The sequence below is a fragment of the Erpetoichthys calabaricus genome, chromosome 2 (assembly GCF_900747795.2).
Source record: "Erpetoichthys calabaricus chromosome 2, fErpCal1.3, whole genome shotgun sequence".
Classification (NCBI taxonomy): Eukaryota; Metazoa; Chordata; class Cladistia; order Polypteriformes; family Polypteridae; genus Erpetoichthys; species Erpetoichthys calabaricus.
In genome coordinates this window covers 134,041,237-134,063,533 of record NC_041395.2, presented here as the reverse complement: position 1 = coordinate 134,063,533, position 22,297 = coordinate 134,041,237, and the positions used below count along the sequence as shown (strand labels likewise).

Here is a 22,297-nt window from a genome sequence, read left to right as displayed (position 1 = left end):
TTGCACAAACATGCCATCATTATAGCAACTGTTATTACCCAGACTGCTACCCTTAATTTCTGTGTTAAACGTATAACACACCTAAAATGGGTTTATTTTGTAAAATGTGGTAAAAATAAACAAATCATTTGTAAAATTAATAAAACATACTTTACATTATTTACATTTGTTATGACAGAAAAGTTAATAAAAATATAAAGCTGAAAAATATACTTCTGAAAAGTATTCATCCCTTAAAAGCATAGCCTCAGCCTGTCACAAAAGAATTTATTTGTGCTATTAGGCTTCAATCCGCCTGTCTGTGTGAGACCACCATGTTGAACAGCGCATGCAAAGCAAAATGAAAAAAGAGCTGTTGTTGACAGACAAAAGTCAGATGAACGATGCCTAAACATTTCAAAGACACTGTGAAGGAATACTGTTATCAGGGAATGGAGGACATTCTTCAAGTAAAAGGTCGTAACTCAAAGCTCAGCTGCTGAGCATTTAGTCAACAAACCAGATACAAGTCATGGATTTTCAGCGTGTCACAAGCAAGACTGGAGGAAGTGTGAGTCAATCTATTGCACAGATACTCCACCAATTCAGCTGTCTGAGTGGTGTGGAGGCCATGTTTGATACGGCTCAGGTGAAGACCATCTTGGATGTAGATGTCTTTGAAAGAATGCGGAAAAAAGTATATTGGACGGATGAGAGAGAGAAAAAAAAAAAAGAATTTTCTGGCCCTAATGCCATTCACTGTGTGCGCCAAAAACGAGAACATCTCATCACTGCTACAAGCACTTCATTATGATGGTGATATCATTATGTTTAGGGTTGCTTTTCATCAACAAGGATTGGTAAGCTGTCAAGAAAAGAGTTTAAAATGGAAAGTGCAAACTGTATTTTTTAGTTATGTATATTATATTCACTTTTTTCATAGTAAAAGTGATCATATTCCATCCATATGTTATGTTGGCCATACCCAAAAAATGCAATTTACAGTAAATGTATTGTAAACTTCATCAACAACACAGCAACTTTTGGTAGCATTTGGGGTCAAATATGCTAACTATATTTTATTTTGAGATATAAATAACAATGTCAACAAATGCTGATAGTCAGGAAGTACTGTTTTGGCCACTGATACCTGTTCTTCAAGCACTTGTTTATCCAAAAGATATACTAGCTTTCTCAAAACAGTAACATTTTATTCATACTGATAAAAAGTTGGAAATTGTAAATAAAGAATGAAGTATTTTGCCATAAAAGCAAATCTCTTTGTTGTACATAGATTCTAAAATAAGAAATCTGCAAAATAAAACCCAATGATGATATGACTGGCAAACAGAGGCAGTGGGACTCTCAACAATCAAGCTTGGGTGTCAGCAATTTCAAGCACAACCTTTCACAGTCTTGCTTTAACAAAAGCACATTTACACCCTACAGACACATACATCTACTCATCTATTTTTAAGGCCATAGTCATGGTGTTATGATTAAATATGGATTACTATATTTACCTGGAATTGACCGAGTCACTAGGTGGCAAATGGAACACCAGCAGTAAAACTTCTGTATTTATAATGGAAGTGCAAAAAATGTTGTGTTTAATATTTTGAGATTCTTAATTTTTTATATGGGAATACTAGGGGGCTTTGCCCCCTGCTCGCAATTGCTTGCCCACCGGGGGGTGCTGTGCACCAGCCACTTCGTGTCTGTCACTCGCATCGTGAAGGGGTGGAGTGGGGGCTGATCGGATGCTAAGGAGATGCAGTTGGATCCGCTACTGGCTTGCTGCAGCCGAGCTGCATGTTCCATTTGTCGCACCGTTCATTGATCATTTAAAAGCATATATAGTAGCTGTCCTTTTTTCTCACTGCCTTTTCTCGCGGGACGTTAACGTGTCTCCGAGAAAATCACGTATCACCTCCTTCCAAGCCTTCCAAGATTTGTTTTTATAATAGAGAGATGTGTCTGAGTAATTTATTAAAATTGTTGGAATTTTTTATTTCCTTTTTTTTCCAAATTAAATTAATTTAGCTTTGATCGATGTGCATAAACTTGTACTGTGGAAGATTTTGTTGAAAATTTTTTTTTCTGGTAGTTTTGAATTGCTTTGTTTGTTTTTGGTTTTCATCTTTGAAGAGATGAATAGTCAAATGTTTTTTATTTGCTTGGCTCCAGATATCTCTCTGTAGGAAACATTATCCTAATGAGTTGTTTAGCTTCTGGTTTTTAAAAAAAGTAAATTCTAGGAAGACAGGTTGTGTTCCAAAGTATGGCACGGGTCATTGAAAGAATCAACATGTGTGAATAGTCAATAAAATAAACAGTACATTTACACAAAATCAAGTTTTCGAAAAAATTATAAATTTGTGTACATTACTTTTATCACTTTGCCTAGATAATGACTTAGGTGTTTGTGAACATCTAGAGAGACTTCTAAGACTGCCTTAAAATAACACTGGGGGGAACTAAAAACCTATGATAATATTACATGTGGATTGTAGATGCTGTGAGCTATCTCACCAAAAATAAGTACAAGGAAGGAGACAACTCTGAAAAGAGCTCCAATCTTAGCTAGAAAAGATGCACTCAAAACTACAATTCATACAGTTACCAATCAGAATTTAAATCAGAATACTAATAAAAGTTAGTATGTTGAAAGACCATTTAAATCAGGATAATGCAAGACAGATGATAGCTTTCAATATGGTGACCCTGGTCCTAACACAAGAGTTGTAAAAATGCACTTAGGATAATGAACATTAACCACACAACACTCAAAATACCTCAGTTACGATTTTTATCTTCAGGAGTAAATCGTCAGAATGGTGATTCCAGAAAGAACAACAACTTAGCAGGTGGTGCAAAAGGCGTCATGAACACAAAATAGTTAGAAATGACCAAGCTGTTTTAAATTTAAAATTTACACTTTGTCTGTAAATTCAAAAGAATATGTTTATATAAATGATGAATTAGTGTAAGGTGTCATAAAAAAGTATTTGCTCCTTCCCTGATTTCCTCTGTCAGTAAGTGTTTTATGTTGATGGTTTCAGGCTCTAAGCCAAAATGTTATAGTAAATAAATGATACCTGGTGAACATGTAACCTTGTTCTTCAAAAGAAGGCACAAAAGAAATCTGACACTGCAAATTTATCCAACTATATCTTTACTAATAAGACAATTGTCTTCTGAAGTAAAAAATAAAATAATATATTTTTTTTTATCTTTTTAGCAGAGAGGAAGATACCCAAGCATGCATGTCCTGAGTAAACATGCCAACTTGTGTTTTATCAACCAATATTAATATTTTACAAATATAAATCTTTATCAGTTTTACACAATGATCACTAAAAATAATGTTGGAAATGCAGGTTTTGACTCTGCATAATAAAAGGACAGTTTACTTTATGAGTTATTAATGCCAAAAAACAAGCACAAACACCTTGTCAAGAAAACACCACTTAGACTCAGTCAAACAGCATAATAAAATTAAATTTACCTTCTCATGCAGCACTAGAAAATGAACATTGCAGTCTGTGTATTTAAAATAAAAGTATTGAAATTCTGACTTTTAATTGTCATGCTGCTCGATGCAAGTGAGACTGTGCCATGTAATTGCATGACTTCCCATCAAAGATTGGTCCTCCCTTTCTTCTCCACGATCATAAACATTGAGAATAAGCAGGTCAATAAATGGATGGGACATATGTAATCATTTACTATACAAACTACAATTAATAACAACAATACAAGCAATCACATACATTGTGAAATATATTTTCATAAAGCAATCTAGTACCTGCTCTTAAAAGCAAATATTAAAATTCATGTCATGTTATTAAGTTTATTCACTAATTAATGTACTGAACTCTTCAAATTACATTAAAGAAAATAATAATAAAATAAAAAAATAATAAAAATTAAGATTCCAAATATTTATAAACACAGATTGTACGGGGCCATCACTCCAAAAATTTTCGTAAGTAATTTTAACTTACACTACTTGTTTTCATTTTCAAATGGTAGATAAGCCAAGAGTAATTGAATTCTCTTTCTTCTGCATTCACAGATTTCGGATGGATGCTGACTTTGCCATCAGGTTTTGTATAAACTTTCACCCTAGAAAGAAAAATTTATTTACAACTTTGAAACTGCAAATTCTCCCATGGATTAGTTTTATTTTAGTTTTCAATTTTCTTTTCCATAACTACATGATACTTTAATTAGAAGAAGAAAAAATCTTTGGCTGAAAAGTCTGTGTATACATTTATAGGAGGACACTTAACATGGCCATTGTTTGATCATATATAATTGCTGCATGGAACTAGAAAGATTCATGTTCTACACATAACAAAACAAGACATTAAAATAAAATTCTATATTTTAAATAAACATATAAGCATTCAAAGACATGTTCACTTATGAAAAAAGCTATAAAAAAATCATACAAAATACAATAAATGTATTTTTAAAACCAAAAAAGCTAAGTGGAAATCATTTCATGAATGTAAACAGAAGGCAATTCTAGGTTAACGAGTGTCTATATTACTTGCTTGCACAGTTTAAGTAAATAAACAGCACCTTTAAAGAAATTACCGAATGAGGTGCTTTAATTAATTGGCTACAAGCTAACTAAATAAGGTAGACGGACTAATTGCTACATTGATATACACTGTGAATTCTTATTTATGACACAATTATTCAAGCAATTTAGTCTACCAGAACTAAATGGATTAATATTTTAACAGTACATATTTTTTCTACATTAGATTGCCAGGATTGTCTACAAAATATAGAGAAATTAAATTAATGAAATTTTCAGTCAAATCCCAAATGTATCTCTATGATACCAAGGAAAAAATGTAATCTAATTTTAAGACATTATTCAGAAATGGAAATTCTGATTCTACTCTAACATGGGATAAATAGTTGGATATACCACTGTAATGTAAGTTATAATGATAATCAGAAAAAACATAAACCCCAAAAACAAAATAAACACTAACTTTTAAAATGTAAAAAGTGGTATTTAAGTAAGAATGACGTTTTATAGACTTAAATTATATGTGAAAGTCTTGCAAATGTGGTGTGTTCTTCTGACATCAGTAAGGACCTGTTGTGTTTAATAAGCATATTGTGATGGCGTACAACAAGACGAGTGCCATATTTTTAAGACTGACTAATTTTCACTGACCTCCTCTGGGCAATGGCTCATTCATCATGGCTACACTCAATTTACCCATTTTGTCTCAGTGTCCAAACCAAAGCAGACATCAAACCTTTTGTTTACTGTGAAACTATTACCATCACTTTAAATGGTCACTGTTATCCTTGCCCTGTTTGGTAATCCTAATAATTAATTGTATGTAAATACAGTCTATATCCATGCAATGTATCACTCAGAGATGGTGACAATTATGAAATATTCATATCGAAAAGAAAAAAAAATGACTTGATTTTGACATACATTTTGCTCCTCTTGCTGAAACCTGGTTGTATCTTAGCAACTTTAGGATACAAACCAGCACATATGACAGCCTTTATCAGTTTCTCATTGTCTGCAGAGATAAGAAAAGACGTAAAATGACATCATAACACATATGTAAAAGAGTACAATAAATAAACAAAAGAAAAGAAACAGCAACAACTGTAATCACCAGAGTTTATGTTAGACCTATGGTCTTTAGGATTTTTACTGCTGACAAATCCAGCAGCCAGGAGGTGCTCAGCAAATTGTCCTTTCATGTTGTGTAGCATCTGAAAAACATTAAAATTTTAGACAAAACTAGTCAAGTACTTAGAGCTATTGACAATGATTAAATGTCAGAGGTTCAGTATATATAAATGTTAAGAATGTCAAATTTCACGTTCATTGATTTAAAATGCTTAAAGTGGCTCTTTTTAAACAAAACTAGTTCATATTTACTTTTTTAGTAGCTCTCATTTGACCAAACAGTGAGTGATTTGCCCCAGTCTTCTAATGATAACTGGTTAAACAAGATAAAATTCTGTCATCTTCCCCTAATGTTCACTGGAATAAAGTTGGGTTCAATTTTCCTACCTGAATGTTTTTAGGACTATGATTTTACTTGTAATCTGTGATGAGTGGAGCACATTTTACTAGGACATACACTGTCTTCTTTTCATCCATATTGCATACAAAATCTAATTATCACAATATAATGATGCTGGGGATGAAACAAGAAAAATATACCATTTTAAAAAAGACAAAGTGCATGCTCTCTATGCCTTCTCTACATGTCCACCTTTCTTGTATAAAATAAATAAAAATGAAAGTAAAACTTAAAGACCAAGTATATATATAATTTTTTTTTAAACTTATCTTTTTTGTTATTAAGACTCTCCCATTTTCTTTATCTTCTTGATATCCTGTGATAACACTATTTGTGTCTTTTATTACATACCACTACAAATTATGTAACCATTAACAAAACTTTACGATATCATCACTGTCTGCATGTGCCACAATCAACTTCAGAATGTGGGATTATAAATGCACTGCAGTTAATAAAAGTACACTAAACTAAACTTAATTTTCATAATACATGAAATTAAGCCCAAAGGCCTGAATGCTTGTCTCTAATAACAAAGGCTGCTGGTGCCTCTGTTATGGTGTATATTTTTTTTCTTATAGTTTTGGTCTATTTATTCTTTTTAAGGCAAAGATAAATTCCAAACAATACAAAACAATTACATTAATTCTCTGGTGATGATTTTTTTATTATTATTATTTTGAAGGAAGCAGACTTTTCTAACATGAAGATATTTCTGTTTACAGGGTAGGAGTCATCAATGAATAGTTTACAATACTATCATGTTTTTCAAACCATAGCATATACCATGACAATCCTAGCAACTTCACCTGAACTGAGCACTTTTCAGACTTTGGAGAGGCTATTGAAGCAGTTTCACAAACTTGTAAAATTCATGCCAAGAATAAGTACAATTTTGAAACTGCTGGTGATACAATGTCCAATTGATAAAGCAATTTATATATTTACAAGTATACAAACACACCATGAATAAAATATATATACTTTTTAAGCTATTAAAAAAATTTACCTGAAGGGTATTTGAAGACAGGAAGTTCTCCCAGCAATAATCTCGCTCTGCTTTATAACTGCAGCTCTTTGCTTCTTCCCAACCCTGTATTGATACATTAAAGCTAGTTTTTGCTAAGAAATTTATTCAAAAAAATAGAAAGTTGCAAGTATTTTTGACTATAAGCTACATATCTAGAGAGCCTATTAATAATTTTATACTGCGGTACATTAAGATAATATAATCTGTAATACAAAAAATTAACCAAAGATAAATTACTTTTATATCCAAAATATGAATTAAATGTGTAAATTATACTTTTAGAAGTTACACTTAAAAATGTGGGTTTATGTTACGCACTGTCCCACTGCTTTACTTTTTAAAATGTATACCAATATTATATTGGGTAAGGTAAGACCACATACATTTAAAAAACATAAAACATTTAGAATTATTCAATATTATTTCACTCTATGCTCACTTGTCCTATTAAGTGAATTAACAAAACTCTAAGTTTGAACAACCAGAGCACCTTATCTGTACCAATACTCTCCAGAAATCTATTAGGAATTCCAAGGCACTCTAAATCTATTCAAGAAACATACACACACACAAAGTACATTCGAATGTTAAAATATATTACATCAGTTATAAATTCATTTTTTTTTCCCTATTTAATTCAACATTACAAAATCATCAAAAAATGAATACACAAATTTTCACAGGGCGTACAATAGTTAGTGCTGCTGCCACAATGTTCCTAGAAGCCAAGTTCAGTTCTCTGGAGACATCACAATCTGTGTGTAGTTTGCATATTTTTCCATTTGTGCTAGTTTTCTATGACATCCAAGAGATGCGTTTTAAGTTATGACTAAATATCTGCCTTAGAAAAATTAGGTGTGCATGTGCCCTACTATGAAGTAGTGTCCTTCTCACAGGCAGGCAGTGTGGCATAGTGGTTAAGTCTTTGTATTTCAGACCCTGAGGTTGTGGGTTCTAATCAAGCAACTGACACTGTGCAACCATGAGTAAGTCATATCACACTCAAATTGGAAAATCAAAAAAAAAAAAAATCTAACAAATTGCATCTTAAATGTTGCAAGTCGCCTTAAATAAAGGTGTTAGCAAATATGCAAACAATAACAATATTGGTTCCTGCAATGGATCTACTGGTGTTGGTAAAAGATGCAAATTCAAGAAACTTTGCAACGGAAAAATCTACATGAGGAAATGAATGAGTAGATAGATTCACTAAACAATGCAATAATGTATTTGAACACCACTGGGGTAATGACGATAGTTGCGCCTGCAGGAGGGAAGAAAACAAAAAACACACAAACATTATGAATATATGCAAATACTAAGATACTGTAAGTTATTATTGGATGACGATAATCTCTGTATTTTTAAATAACTCAAGATGTGCAGTTACAGTACATGTATGAAATCTTACCCAGAATGCATTAACAACTGTTAGATGATCACTTTTTGAGTTTTTTGATAATTCTCTCCTCTTTGTATCTGCCAGCTTTTCTTTTCCCTGCAAGTGAAAACAGTTATTGTAACTACATTTTCCATTACAAGTTAGCATTTAACTTTAGCTTCTAAAATAAATAAAATCCTTTTAAAAAAAAAAAGAGAGGCATGAAAGTTGGATGAAAAGAAGAGATTTGAAAAGTCAGCAGCAATTAGGCAAGTGAAACACGTTAATTACATGTAAAAACAAATTAATATTAAAGATGAGCAGCTACATCAGTAAACATATTATGTGTGATTCTAAGTAAACAAAAGCTCAAATAATCAAAATATTTTAGAAAAAACAAAATAAATTCTTAACAAGCAAGTACAGGAAAACGTTTGTAATTTCAGGACAAATCTACAAACATTAAAACATTTTCCAATGCTTAAAGTCTGATCCACAAAAACATTTATATATACAGTATCTACATACTGTATTTAATGCAAACTTGACAGACTCATTCACTCACTCGCTCATCAACAAAAACACTCTTTCCTGTTTAGCCAAAAAACTGAAATTTGGCAGGATGTTTCATCTAGGACAGTCAGTAACACCTAAGAAAAAACATTTTGATATATCAATATTTAGAGGTAACCATCCCTAGAAACACTAAATACCCCAAAATCTCAAAATGTTTTAAAAGAGCTAATTAAAATTTGGTGACGCTGTAGGAAAAAGAAAATCAGCTGACAGATGCTTTTTTTTATTTATTGGTATTTGTCATTAATAATGTTCTTGCAAGTGAACATTCTAACACACCACATCCCACTATTTTGCCACAGCACTGACAGCAATCTCACAGAGATATTTGGGTGTGCCTGTTTATGCAAATGAAGGCCATCTGCAGAACTGAAGTGAAAGGAACAAAGTTCAGTGAAGCTCAAAGAAGACATGTTTAGTAAGTGCTTGCCAGGTGCTATGGCTGTCAGCGTAGTCAATTTATCATGCAACTAATCCAGTATGAAAGGTACAGAATATAAATATTACCCCAATCTCCTTCGTCTTATCTGCAAATCTGTGCAAATGCCAAAATGGGGGCTACAATTCACTGCTCCAGACATTCACAATGTTTAAATAAGAGCACTGACAAATGTGACAAGTCATCAAAGGTAAAAAAAAAAAAAAAAAAAAAAAAAAAGTTTTTTTTTTTTCCCTCAGCTACTTTGGGATAACAATTTAAAATGATATCAAGTATTTATCTTAGCATTCTAAATGTTCAGGGAGCAGGAATATCATGAAATCAATGTATTCTGTGTGGTGATTGCTACCTGCGCCTACTCTTAGTGCAAGAAAGAGGAAGTCAGTTTAAGAAGCACATAGCGATTAACATGGCTCGGGGATCACTTAACACAAAGCATTTAATGTGCTACATTACATAACTTATGACAGGGTTTGAGAAAATCTAGTAAATTAAATATTCATTTTAAGATGAAGTTTAGTTTACGATGTTCTACTTTAATGACAAATTATGAGAATAAAGTCAATATGTTGACTTTAATCTCATCATAAGCGTCAAGATTAAAGAGGAAATGTCGAGAAAAAATTCAACATGTCGTCACACTATTACACAGTACCCAGGTGCATTACACAGTATTGAAAAAAATAAAACAAGTACAACTTGGCTTGCAGTATTATCCAGTAGTATAGAAACAATATTCACACATTTGAACATAATGGTCCACATCCAACCTTTTAAAACCAAAGTACCTACAGACAACAGACACGGCTCCTTTTTTCCGCAAACGTTCTTCTGTGTCATCATGTTCATCTTTATTGTCTGCTACAGCTTCAGTTTCAGAATTTTCTCTGTCCATTTTCACCATTCAATACCTCCACTAACGCATGTATTCTGTTGCATTTGTGTTTAGCGGTGCAGCAGTGAAAAAGGTCCCCCCTTAAACAGTTTCCCGCTGCGCCACGTTCCGAACGTTGTTTAGGCTATTTAAACCAGTGTTGCGGTATAAGAAAAATCCATATCATAACAAAAATAAAAAACGGTTTTTGGTATGAACCGGTATACCGCCCAGCACTACTTAATTATGAAAGGGAATTGAAAGTAACCAGCTACTGTATGTAAAAAAACAAGATGTCTTGTAGGTCTCTGCTTGCATTGATACTGGATCCACAAAAGTTAAAAGCAGAAGAGGAAATAAGCTGTGCCCTTTGTGGAATCCTATTCCCATTTTTAAAAAAATCTGATTTAATCGCAAGTATGCAAACAAAACTCTTTCTCTGGAAACAAACAGTGACAAAATGGAACTCAACAGTAATCAACACCTCCCACAAAATATCACAGCATATGTATGAAATATACAGTCTGTGTAGTCTTTTCTCAAGCAGTTGAAATGTATAATTCTTCAATAACAAATACATACTTTCACATTTCCATTTAGAAAATAAGCACCACCACCACAGTTCTCCTGTGTCATTGAGATAATATCCTGATCTCCCACAAGAAACTGAAGAGGCACATTAACCCAGATTACCTTACACTTCATATTGCTTTCAGCATTTAAAAGTATAATCTGCTGCTTTAGATTTGTGACTACAAGGCTTTTTAACCACAGCTCTGATTGTAGTTATCAAAATGGATGCTATCCTGCAAGATGCTTCACCTCCACAAACAAATGCTAATAAAATTGATTCAGGAGCTTATACCTTCGGAAGATAACTCAAAAAAAGGTCAGAGCCTTTTGGAAGACAGACACAATTATTCTCTACGGGCTTACCTCCCTTTGCTTTATCTACTGTATCCTACTTGAACTCCTGGTAATTACTAGGCAAACTTTGGGGGACTTCCAACTAACTTAGCAACTAAAGGCATATGCAAGAGTCTACTATGAAAAGTCATTTACAGTTTTTCTGTATCACCTGGAAGCCAAAGCTGATTCTATTAGCTGTATAACTCAAACCATTTCTTCAGGTGTGAACACTAAGAAGCAAAATTCAACCCATATAATTGAGAACCTTGGGACACTAGAATACTAGAAGAACCTCTATACATATTACTACAAGGAAACAAAGTTCAATCTATGGATTTGATTGATAAAATAAAAAACATCACATCTCTGTGAGTCATGCACAGACATAACTCTTAAGGCTTTGATTAGACCTTTAACCATCTCCAAGATTCAGGATGCTGTTAAGTCTCTACAAACCAGAAAAGTCACAGACCCAGGTGGTTATCAAGAAGCATTTTATTCAAAATTCTTTGCTACATTAGCCACTTAATGGTTGCCATATTCACAAAAGCATGACAAGCTAATTTTAACTGAAATGCTACCAAGAAAAATAAAAACATTTTAGAATGTGCATCTTAAGTCAGATATTTTTACTGAGCAACAATTTTAAGGATGTGGCCAAAAATCTCAAAGACTAAAGAAAATGCTTTCCTTATAATTTTACAAAATCAAAAAACATTTGTTAAAGAAAGTTAATATCTATCAAAAGTGCAACACTTGAATAGCCATAGACAAGAAATTCTACCCTAGTTGGTGTCCTGGGCAAAACGTGCAAGTAACAACAGCCACTAATATATATTCAGTGGTGTAGCATTTACTCAGAATATGATACCAATAAAAGACAAACTTTGAGGCCGACTTATTCCTGTCAACCACACCCTCACAAAATAATTCCATCAACTGTAAACCATATAGATTATTACAGATGGAAGGAGCTTGATATTATCACTTATACTGAAAATTGGTTTACATTGTTTGAACAACAGTACCTCAAATATAACACACTTCATTTACTATATACAAGTTAAGAGACATTGCTACAAGAAACCTAACCATATTCTCTGATCTTCCTTCACTACTTTCTATGGAGATTATACTATTTTACAACAATGACATAGCTTATCAGTTTTCTTAAAAAGTTCATCCGTAAATAATCTAAGGCAACAGTGAAAAGGGAGGTTTCAATTAAAAATTCTAACAGTAAATGAAAATCAGCTACTGCTAAAACAAACTCCTCATACATTTGTTAGATATAGATTAGATTAGATTACTTATTTATAAAAGCACATTTAAAACAACAGAGGTTGCGTCAAAGTGTTGTACTATATATATATATATACTACTATATAATATAAAATATGTAGGGGCATAATTCAACTTAAAATGATACAGTATATTGCCCACATGTATCTCTACCTTTGTGGAGATAAATGTCGGCAATATACATGTTATATAGTAGGCGCTTGTAATTCGTGGGTTTACAATTCAAAGATCTGCCTGTCGCAGGTTTGTCATTAATAATTAAATGAAAATTATTTTGCAAATAGTAAATAGGAAAGATGTCGTTCCCTCGATACTATGCAATTGACTTAAAGAAAGGACTCTTGACCAGTGAATAAGGGAGGAGGCTGGTTTTTCAAGTTAAACACACAGTTATTGTGGGAATGTCACCTTTCATGTTTATTATGTATGCTGCCTTTCCAGGAAGTAGTACAGTACAGTATAATACAGTAATTACATATAATTTCACTGGCTTTTAGGTTTATATTTATAACTGCATTGTACTGTCTAGAATTTATTAAATTATTGACTATGTTATTGGTAAGGCTTTTGTTCAGCAATACAGAAGGTGACGTGGGGTGTCCAAAATATATCCCAGGATTTTCACATTCGTGGGGGTTAGGGGCAAGGTATAGCTGTATACATATAAAGTCCCCTCCACAATTATTGGCACCGCTGTTAAACAGGAGTAACAAAGGTTTGTAAAAAGAAAAAAAAACACCATTTGATAATTTGCCTTAATTTCACACTGAAAAAAATTTCGGAAATCCAACCTTTAGTTGAGATAAACTTATTCTAAGAAAAAATATATTCCCTCATCAATAAATTATTATTTTTAACAAAACCACGTTTCAAAATTACTAGCAACCCATGAAATTTTTATGAACACAAGGCCTCCGTTGAAATTTTTATAAACAAAATTTAACTGAAGAATTTTTTCCATTTCCATTTATTTCTGTTTAAGTTAATCAGAGTGTGTAGAAATTTTCAAGCAGTGATCCATGGCTTCCTGTTTCATGTGGGTATAAATAAGAGGTGGCACAGAGGCCAAATTCCCTTATACATTCATCAACATGGAAAAGATAAGAGAACACACAATTTAAACAAGAGAAAAAAAAGTGTTGACTTTCAGAAGTCAAGAAATAGCTATAAAATTGATACTCACTTAAAAATGCCCATGCATATAGTTAGGGCAACAATTTAAATGTTCAGATCAACTGGAACGTTTGCCAATTTGCCTAAATGAGGACCCAAGTTTATTCTGCCCCCATGCACAATGAGCAGAATGGAAAAAGAGGCAAAAAAAAATCCTCAAATATCATGGATGGAGAAAGAGAGACAAAAGTGTCATCTTGGTGTCACCAATTCTACAAAAGTATCATGAGATGCCACCTTCATGCCAATAGATTATTTGGAAGGCATGCCAGAAAAAAGCCTTTCCTGTCATTTAATCAGAAACACAAGCACCTTTATTAGACTTCTTGATTCTTTGTATATCACCTTGATATTTTTTCAGAATCCTATCCATAGTAGTGTTTTAGTTGAATACATCATTTGATTAATATACTTTGCAAAAAATAAATAAATGAATAAAGTTTGCCAGGAAAACATCAGTAAAGAAATTAATAAAGCATGAGACCCACTGCATATCACCAGCCAGTTTTATTTTAGGCAAGAATTGTGACTTTTGTGGTTCCAAAATGTCTCAAGGAAATTACCAAGACATCCTTATACTTGAGAACAAACAAATACCTAACGTGAATTTTCCATGTGTGAAAGAGGGTAACATACGCAAGAGTTTACACTGTAAAAGGTGTTATATCAAATTATCAATGATTCCTAAATGAAAGTTACAGTTGCTCAATTCCAGTGTCAATGGATCACTGTTTTGAAATGCTTTTTTTGAACTTAATCACATTTTAATGGTACAGACACTCACAACATGTGTATAGTGGAATTGGTTCTGTAAGACATGTGAATTCCAAAAAAATTCAGCACCCAGAGATTTCAAAGACTGGACAACTGAATCAAAAAAAACATCAATAACAGCATGACCAAATGATTAAACAAATTAAGACTGCCGTTCGAAAATTTTGAATGCAATTTGTCTTTGTATTTTTTTCTTTCAAAATAAACAATGTCTATTAATGCTGACAAACAGGTCTTTTGCCACTCTTGAATACACAAGGAAATTATGAGATGAGTGCAGGGTGCTTTATTTTGGACTGTTTCATTCTTTTTCCCATTCAAATCTATGCCAAATACCTATCTTTTAATAGCCATAAAAATTAAAGCAATTAAGCTTTCAGCATTGCTTTATACATAGTAACTCAGCTCAGCATACTTAACTCTTCCTAAGCCTAAGATTTTTACTGCATCACCAAGAATACAACAGGCATAGTGATCTAGCAGAAAAGCACAGCAATAACTAATGTTTTTTTTGGTTCCAAAAGTACAGAGTGTAAACAAAAAGGTTTGCATGCATCAGGACAACTAAAGTATGTGAAAGAGTTAAAGCTATGAGCATTTTAATACAAGAGATGAACTATGTAAAAGAAGTGGTGAGCAATGATCATGGATAATACAGTGTGTGTATGTGTGAGTGAGTGAAAGAAAGCCCCTTAATAAATTAAATGAGTTAGTGTATGGAGAAATCTGTACTAAGGTACTAAACTTTAAGAGAGAAAGAAAAAACTCCCTTTCAACTAAGACAGCAAATAACACTCTGCTACTGTGTTCAGTTTCAAGGAACAAACTTAATGTGGAGTTGCAAATGTGAACAAGCACAGGCACTACATGTAGAAGGCCAGGTATTTTTTCAATAAATCCATCCATCCATTTTCCAACCCACTGAATCCGAACACAGGGTCACGGGGGTCTGCTGAAGCCAATCCCAGCCAACACAGGGCACAAGGCAGGAACCAATCCCGGGCAGGGTGCCAACCCACCGCAGTCAATAAATCTCAGCTGGAAATAATAATAATGTAACGGATCAGTCTACCCTTATTAATAAGGCATTGATGATGCACAATAAGGCACTTAAAACAATATGATAAATAGTCAACATAAGCAGGTCATTACATATCTTTCCATGTCTGTCTATTTCACTATGTCACCATCTCAAGTATAAACTGAAAGATCTTTTAGGTCTCAAATGGGATCAATTTTGTTATTTGCTAGCATTTTTACTCTAGTTAGGCAAATTTACTTTTTTCTTCTTCAAAATTATGAAAAACTATGTAAAAACAAAAATGGAATCACTTTATCTGGTTTCTGAGAGTATTTTTCAAAGGAAACTTTCACAGGGATTTAAGCAAGAATCAAACCAAATACACCAAATACCAAGAAAATACTGTATCTCTCGTAAACTCCCAGTGAAATACAAATAAATGTAACTCACCAAAATATATCACAATATTACCATGTAGTGTATACTGTGTTGCACTCATGTCCTTATTGAAAAGGAAGCTGATACCTTAAGATACCGGTTGTTTAAGTAAATATGATTTGAAAATTGAGCTGAAATACTAAACAGTATCATTCATTATTACATTACATACCACTTCTCATATAAAGCTGCATCAGATAAGTGAACACATACAAAATGCAATGCACTTAAAACTGCTCAGACAGCATGTAGATTAGAGAGAGATCAGAGAATGCAACATTATTTAATAAACAACTACTATTATTTTTGTGAGTATTATACCCAAATGATCTTCAATAGCTAATGCCAGTCATTTTGGGTTTTGACAATATGTATTTCAGTTTATATGGGTACATTTACATTTGAACTTAATGAGATTTATACATATACAGTATTTTTTTGGTATAAGTGTGTTTTGTCAAAAAGATGAAGTACTAACAAGGAAACAGCATTCTGCTTTTGGATGCACATTCCTTACATGTCTTCAAGAAATATCCGAAATGAAATAAAAAAAAAAAAAATGTGATACTGGAAAACCTGAACAGATGCAACTAATATAAAAACAGAAACTTTAACTATCCCTCTATTATAAAAAAAAATCCTAGAGAAAGACTAGGGATACGAGAAGTGAAGATCACGGAAGGCACTTAAAAGACCCGCGAGACGAAAGAGATTGGCCACGGAGCATCTCATGGGGACCTTAAACATGAGACTTTGTGCCAAGAGATTGACACAGGACTGTCTCGCGGGGACATAGAACATGAGATTCGTGCAAGACACGCCCTACTTACAAACAATATCAAATAATACCACGGGCAGCAAAACACTCAGTCATGTCAAGGCTTTGCGCAACACACAGATCCAGGGCAATACGTTATAGATAAAACGTCGACGACTTAAGCGAAGAAGAAAGAGCAGTGCAGAGAAAAGAGACTCAAAAGCGTTGGGAGAGAAAAAAATGCAAACAAGAATAATTGAGGTGCAAATTCAGAAAATAAGGAAAGTAATAATCAGCCCAGAACAAGTGGAATTGAAAAAAAAGCATGTCCAATCAGGCTCAGAATTAAAAGACAAAGAGTAAAAGACAAAGTAGAACTTCATAAAGATGTTCAAAAATGTTGGCGCTATACACATGAAGAGCAGGTTAGAGATTATGAAAGCAGTGGAATTTGAACGGCTCAAAAGAAAATGATGGTGTGATTCACATGTAGAGAAAGGTACAGAATATGAAAGCAGCAAAATTCAAAAGTATTGTAGCGTCCCAGGCAGGTTGAAGCCCTTTTTTTTTTTTTGAGTGACTGCTAGGTTCAATTGAGGGAGGGCGTAGTACAGCATGGAAGACTGACAGCAGGGTATTGTTTGATGCGGTATGGGGTGGGGGTGGGGGGGGTATCAGAACAGGAGGAGGTGTTGTAGAGGGTGCTGGAAGGTTGTGTTTGGGGTTACAAAGTCGGCGTTCTTTTTCTTGATTGTACAAGTAAAACTTTTCCGACACTTTACTACGTCTGTCTAGTTTTTTTTTTTTTTCTTCTTCTCTTTTTGAGCTGGACGTGGAGGTCGCTACAGTATCAAAAAAAGATAGTAAAGATCGCATCAGCACAAACAAAGGGAAATTATTACTCAAAAAAGGAAAATAATCATCACAGACCAAGTGTAAATGAAAAAAATAGCAGGACAAAGCAAGGTCAGAAATAAATGACAAAGAGTATAAAACAAAGTAAAATGCCATAAAGAGGTTAAAAAACAAGGGGGCCAAACACATGCAGAGCAGGTTAAAGATAATGAAAACTGTGGAATTCAAAAGACTCAAAAAAACGTAGGCGCGAAATACATGCAGAGCAAGATACAGAAAATGAAAGCAGAAAAAAACGAAAGTGTCAAAACAAAGAAAGTAAACATCGCATTAGCGCAAACAAACAGAAATTATTACTCGGAGAAATAACGAAAAGGCAACTAGAGATCGAATATATGGACATAGGTGATATGTGTGAAGTATGTAAATATTGTAAGGCTTTGAAGTTTAAGTCAGAGAATTTCAAAAACGGGGTTTACCTAACATGCGTTTATTGGTTACTTTGCAAAAAAAATAATTAACTGCTGATGATACTCTGTGAATACTTTCTGGATGCACTGTACATCACTTTTTCCACCTTTTGTTATATTACAGCCTTATTCCAAAATGGAGTAAATTCATTTTTTTCCTCAGAATTCTGCACACAACACCCCATGACAACGTGAAAAAAGTTTACTTGAGGTTTTTGCAAATTTACTAAAAATAAAAAAAACTGAGAAATCACATGTACGTAAGTATTCACAGCCTTTGCTCAATACTTTGTTGATGCACCTTTGGCAGCAATTACAGCCTCGAGTCTTGTTGAATATGATGCCACAAGCTTGGCACACCTATCCTTGGCCAGTTTCGCCCATTCCTCTTTGCATTCCTCTTAGCGTCGGTGCATGACCATTTTAAGATCTCTCCAGAGATGTTCAATCGGATTCAAGTCTGGGCTCTGGCTGGGCCACTCAAGGACATTCACAGAGTTGTCCTGAAGCCACTCCTTTGATATCTTGTCTGTGTGCTTAGGGTCGTTGTGCTGCTGAAAGATGAACCGTCGCCCCAGTATGAGGTCAAGAGCGCTCTGGAGCAGGTTTTCATCCAGGATATGTCTGTACATTGCTGCAGTCATCGTTCCCTTTATCCTGACTAGTCTCCCAGTTCCTGCCGCTGAAAAACATCCCCACAGCATGATGCTGCCACCACCATGCTTCACTGTAGGAATGGTGCCAGGTTTCCTCCAAACGTGACGTCTGGCATTCACACCAAAGAGTTCAATCTTTGTCTCATCAGACCAGAGAATTTTCTTTCTCATGGTCTGAGAGTCCTTCAGGTGCCTTTTGGCAAACTCCAGGTGGGCTGCCATGTGCCTTTTACTAAGGAGTGGCTTCCGTCCGGCCACTCTACCATAGAGGCCTGATTGGTGGATTGCTGCAGAGATGGTTGTCCTTCTGGAAGTTTCTCCTCTCTCCACAGAAGACATCTGGAGCTCTGACAGAGTGACCATCGGGTTCTTGGTCACCTCCCTGACTAAGGCCCTTCTCCCCTGATCGCTCAGTTTAGATGGCCGGTCAGCTCTAGGAAGAGTCCTGGTGGTTTTGAACTTCTTCCACTTACGGATGATGGAGGCCACTGTGCTCATTGGGACCTTCAAAGCAGCAGAAATGTTTCTGTAACCTTCCCCAGATATGTGCCTCGAGACAATCCTGTCTCGGAGGTCTGCAGACAATTCCTTTGACTTCATGCTTGGTTTGTGCTCTGACATGAACTGTCAACTGTGGGACCTTATATAGACAGGTGTGTGCCTTTCCAAATCATGTCCAGTCAACTGAATTTACCACAGGTGGACTCCAATTAAGCTGCAGAAACATCTCAAGGATGATCAGGGGAAACAGGATGCACCTGAGCTCAATTTCGAGCTTCACGGCAAAGGCTGTGAATACTTATGTACATGTGCTTTCTCAATTTTTTTATTTTTAATAAATTTGCAAAAACCTCAAGTAAACTTTTTTCACGTTGTCATTATGGGGTGTTGTGTGCAGAATTGTGAGGAAAAAAATGAATTTAATCCATTTTGGAGTAAGGCTGTAACATAACAAAATCTGGAAAAAGTGATGCGCTGTGAATACTTTCTGGATGCACTGTAGATTACTTTGTCTGTGCTGAAATTCCATATAGAGAAACCTATCCTGAATTGTGGTACAAAGTCATTTAACACATGTCTCACGGACCTCATTTAAAAGATTCAGCATGTTGGGACTCTAAAGATTTCAAATATTGTTTTTAAAGAAGTTCTGAAATAAAAGTGAAACTAATGAAATAGCAACAATTCAAAGAAAAAAAAAATCTTAAAAGTGTGTATCTGGAAAACCAAACACAGGGGTTGGCGAGCAAAGCCTCCTAGTATTCAAAGAAAAAATGAAAACTTAAACTGCTTAAAAATGTATTTGCTAAGCAAAAGAAAACACAATTATTATAGTTTTACTTTTATTCTTAGCAGCAGTGGCATTCAGCAACTAAGTAAAAAATACAAATATTTCTAAAGTATCACTGGACAATTTTGACATAGGTCAAATGTACTTTGACAAATAAACATACTGTTAATTGGAATCAAATCTCCCAACTGTGCAAATTCTCTAGCATGTGTGTTCCTCTGACATTCCAAAGCGGTGTATATTAGGTTAAACAGTGACCCTAAACTGACCAATTGTGAGGTGTGTGTGAGAGTTAGTCTACTCTACGATAAGCATGACGCCTTAGTCAGGATTGATTCTTATCTTCTACTAACTCCACCAGGTCACCAACTGCATAAGCAGGTCAGAAAATAGATAGATTAAAAAAATATACTACATCACAATATTTTCAAAATGAAACAGAAACAATAAAGAAGAATGAAGGACACAATTTGCTGTTTGCTACCATACAAATAGTTCTTAAATATGAAGTACATATGAAATAACAGGCAAAAATAATAATACTTTACCAATGGAATGACAAAAGGATCTTTGAAGCTGAGGCTTGCTGCTATAATTAACACAGGATCCAAGCAACCCAGTAATGCACCAAACAGTATCATTTTTCCAATGTGTGGCTCAACTGGTAATCGCGCCAAGTGAAAACCAAGAGGAGTAAGTTCTTCGTTCTTGTCCAGTGCATTCTGAAAAATTGACAAAAATTTTAAAAAATAAATATTATAAAACGCTCCTTTTGAATAATGCACCATGAACCATTCTTTATTGAACAAAAGTTATTTACTGGTAACTCGTCTTACCATAAGATAACACAAAGCAATCAAATTACTTCTTACCCCAAAAAAATCACTATGTACTAAAGAAGGATATTGCGGAGTAAAGTCTGGATAATGCAACTCTTACTACAAATTCAAGAGCATGCACAATTCTGAATTTCATTAGTAACTGTGTAGCAGTTTCATCTTGCATTAATTAAACATACTTAAACATTTGTCTGAATACTACCTCATGAAGCCACAACATGTTTATCCTGTAGAAATTATTTTTCAAAGTATCTTCTGAAAACATTACATACCAATCTCAAAAATGTTTAACTCAATTTAGAGCTGCAAGGGGCCAAAGTCAATCCTGGTCCAACTCAAGGCAAGACTCATTTCTGAAGCAGATGCTAGCCCTTCAACAGATTCAGTCTCACACACACACACACAGGACCAACTAAAAATAACCAATTAACATGCATGTCTTTGTAATGTAATAGCAGGAAAGCATGAAATTTAGATACAGGCGCCGGGACAGCAGCACTAACCAATAAATATTTGGTGAAGCATTTATTTTAGTTATTATAAATTGTTAATGAATAAGAATGTTAAAGTGTTAAAGGTGTCTACAGTAATGAGTACTTCAGATCATCATAGCAATCAAAATCCTCCCCCAAATAAGAAGGTCTATAAAGCATGTATCAAGCAGGCTATATAGTTGGATCTCAAATTTAGTTTTTTTTTTGTGGTCAGAAATGGCAGCCGGTATTCCCTTCAATCTATCACTTAACATAAATTGTTGTTACTTTTTATGAACATTTTGTGAAACAGAGGAAATCAGTATTTATGAATCATTTACTTGTTCTTTTAAAAAGAGTGCATACAAGTGCAAATAGAGCTAGTGTAACCAGTTGTTAATTGGCAGCAGGATAAAGATTTGCCTGGAATGAAAATCCGTAGCGACTGCAGTTTTCAAGGGTCTAAATCTGAGACTGTGTGACTAAATATAAACCTCTTTACCTGTATCTGCTTAACATGCAGGTTATACTGCACTGTTCTACTAAAGAGTAAGTTGCCCAAAAGTGCAGAAAGAATCCAGACTCTGATATACACTTGACTACTTTTCATTACATGCAGCTTCTTCACAGATGCAACAGAAAATACTACCAGCAGCACCTGAGATTGCCAGGGCAAGTAATTTTAAGGTTGAACTCTTTATCTTTTATAAATGGTGTTTCCTATCAAGTACCCTCCCAGGTACAAATTAAATTAATTTCTTTCAGGGCTCAACATTCAGGTAAAAGCACTGTCCTTAAAACTCATTTTAGTGAAAACACATCCACATCCAAAAAAAGAAAATTAGTGCATGGTTAAAAGATAATCTAGTGTCACTTCCCGGTAAAATGCAATGTGCATGAAAAATTTTGAGACTGGACCAAGTGTGTGGGAAAAGAAAAGAAAAAAAAACAAACACATCCACATTATTAAGCTTTAT

The 22,297-nt window shown here is 34.2% G+C and overlaps 1 protein-coding gene across 2 annotated transcripts in view; it reads right to left on the bottom strand.

The window, feature by feature from the left end:
* The window catches only part of dhx36 (DEAH (Asp-Glu-Ala-His) box polypeptide 36), a 95,331-nt gene that overhangs the window by 13,243 nt on the left and 59,791 nt on the right, over nucleotides 1–22,297 (bottom strand). Inside the window, exons 18-23 of one of the 2 annotated variants that reach the window (XM_051923922.1) lie at nucleotides 20,557–20,730; nucleotides 8,504–8,590; nucleotides 7,072–7,155; nucleotides 5,646–5,745; nucleotides 5,456–5,546; nucleotides 3,987–4,107 (exon numbers count right to left, since the gene is read on the bottom strand). In XM_051923922.1, coding sequence (XP_051779882.1) covers nucleotides 3,987–4,107; nucleotides 5,456–5,546; nucleotides 5,646–5,745; nucleotides 7,072–7,155; nucleotides 8,504–8,590; nucleotides 20,557–20,730 — 657 coding nt within the window. Of the gene's footprint in view, nucleotides 1–3,986; nucleotides 4,108–5,455; nucleotides 5,547–5,645; nucleotides 5,746–7,071; nucleotides 7,156–8,137; nucleotides 8,357–8,503; nucleotides 8,591–20,556; nucleotides 20,731–22,297 lie in introns of those variants that run through there. The other variant, XM_051923923.1, reaches the window with a different exon arrangement.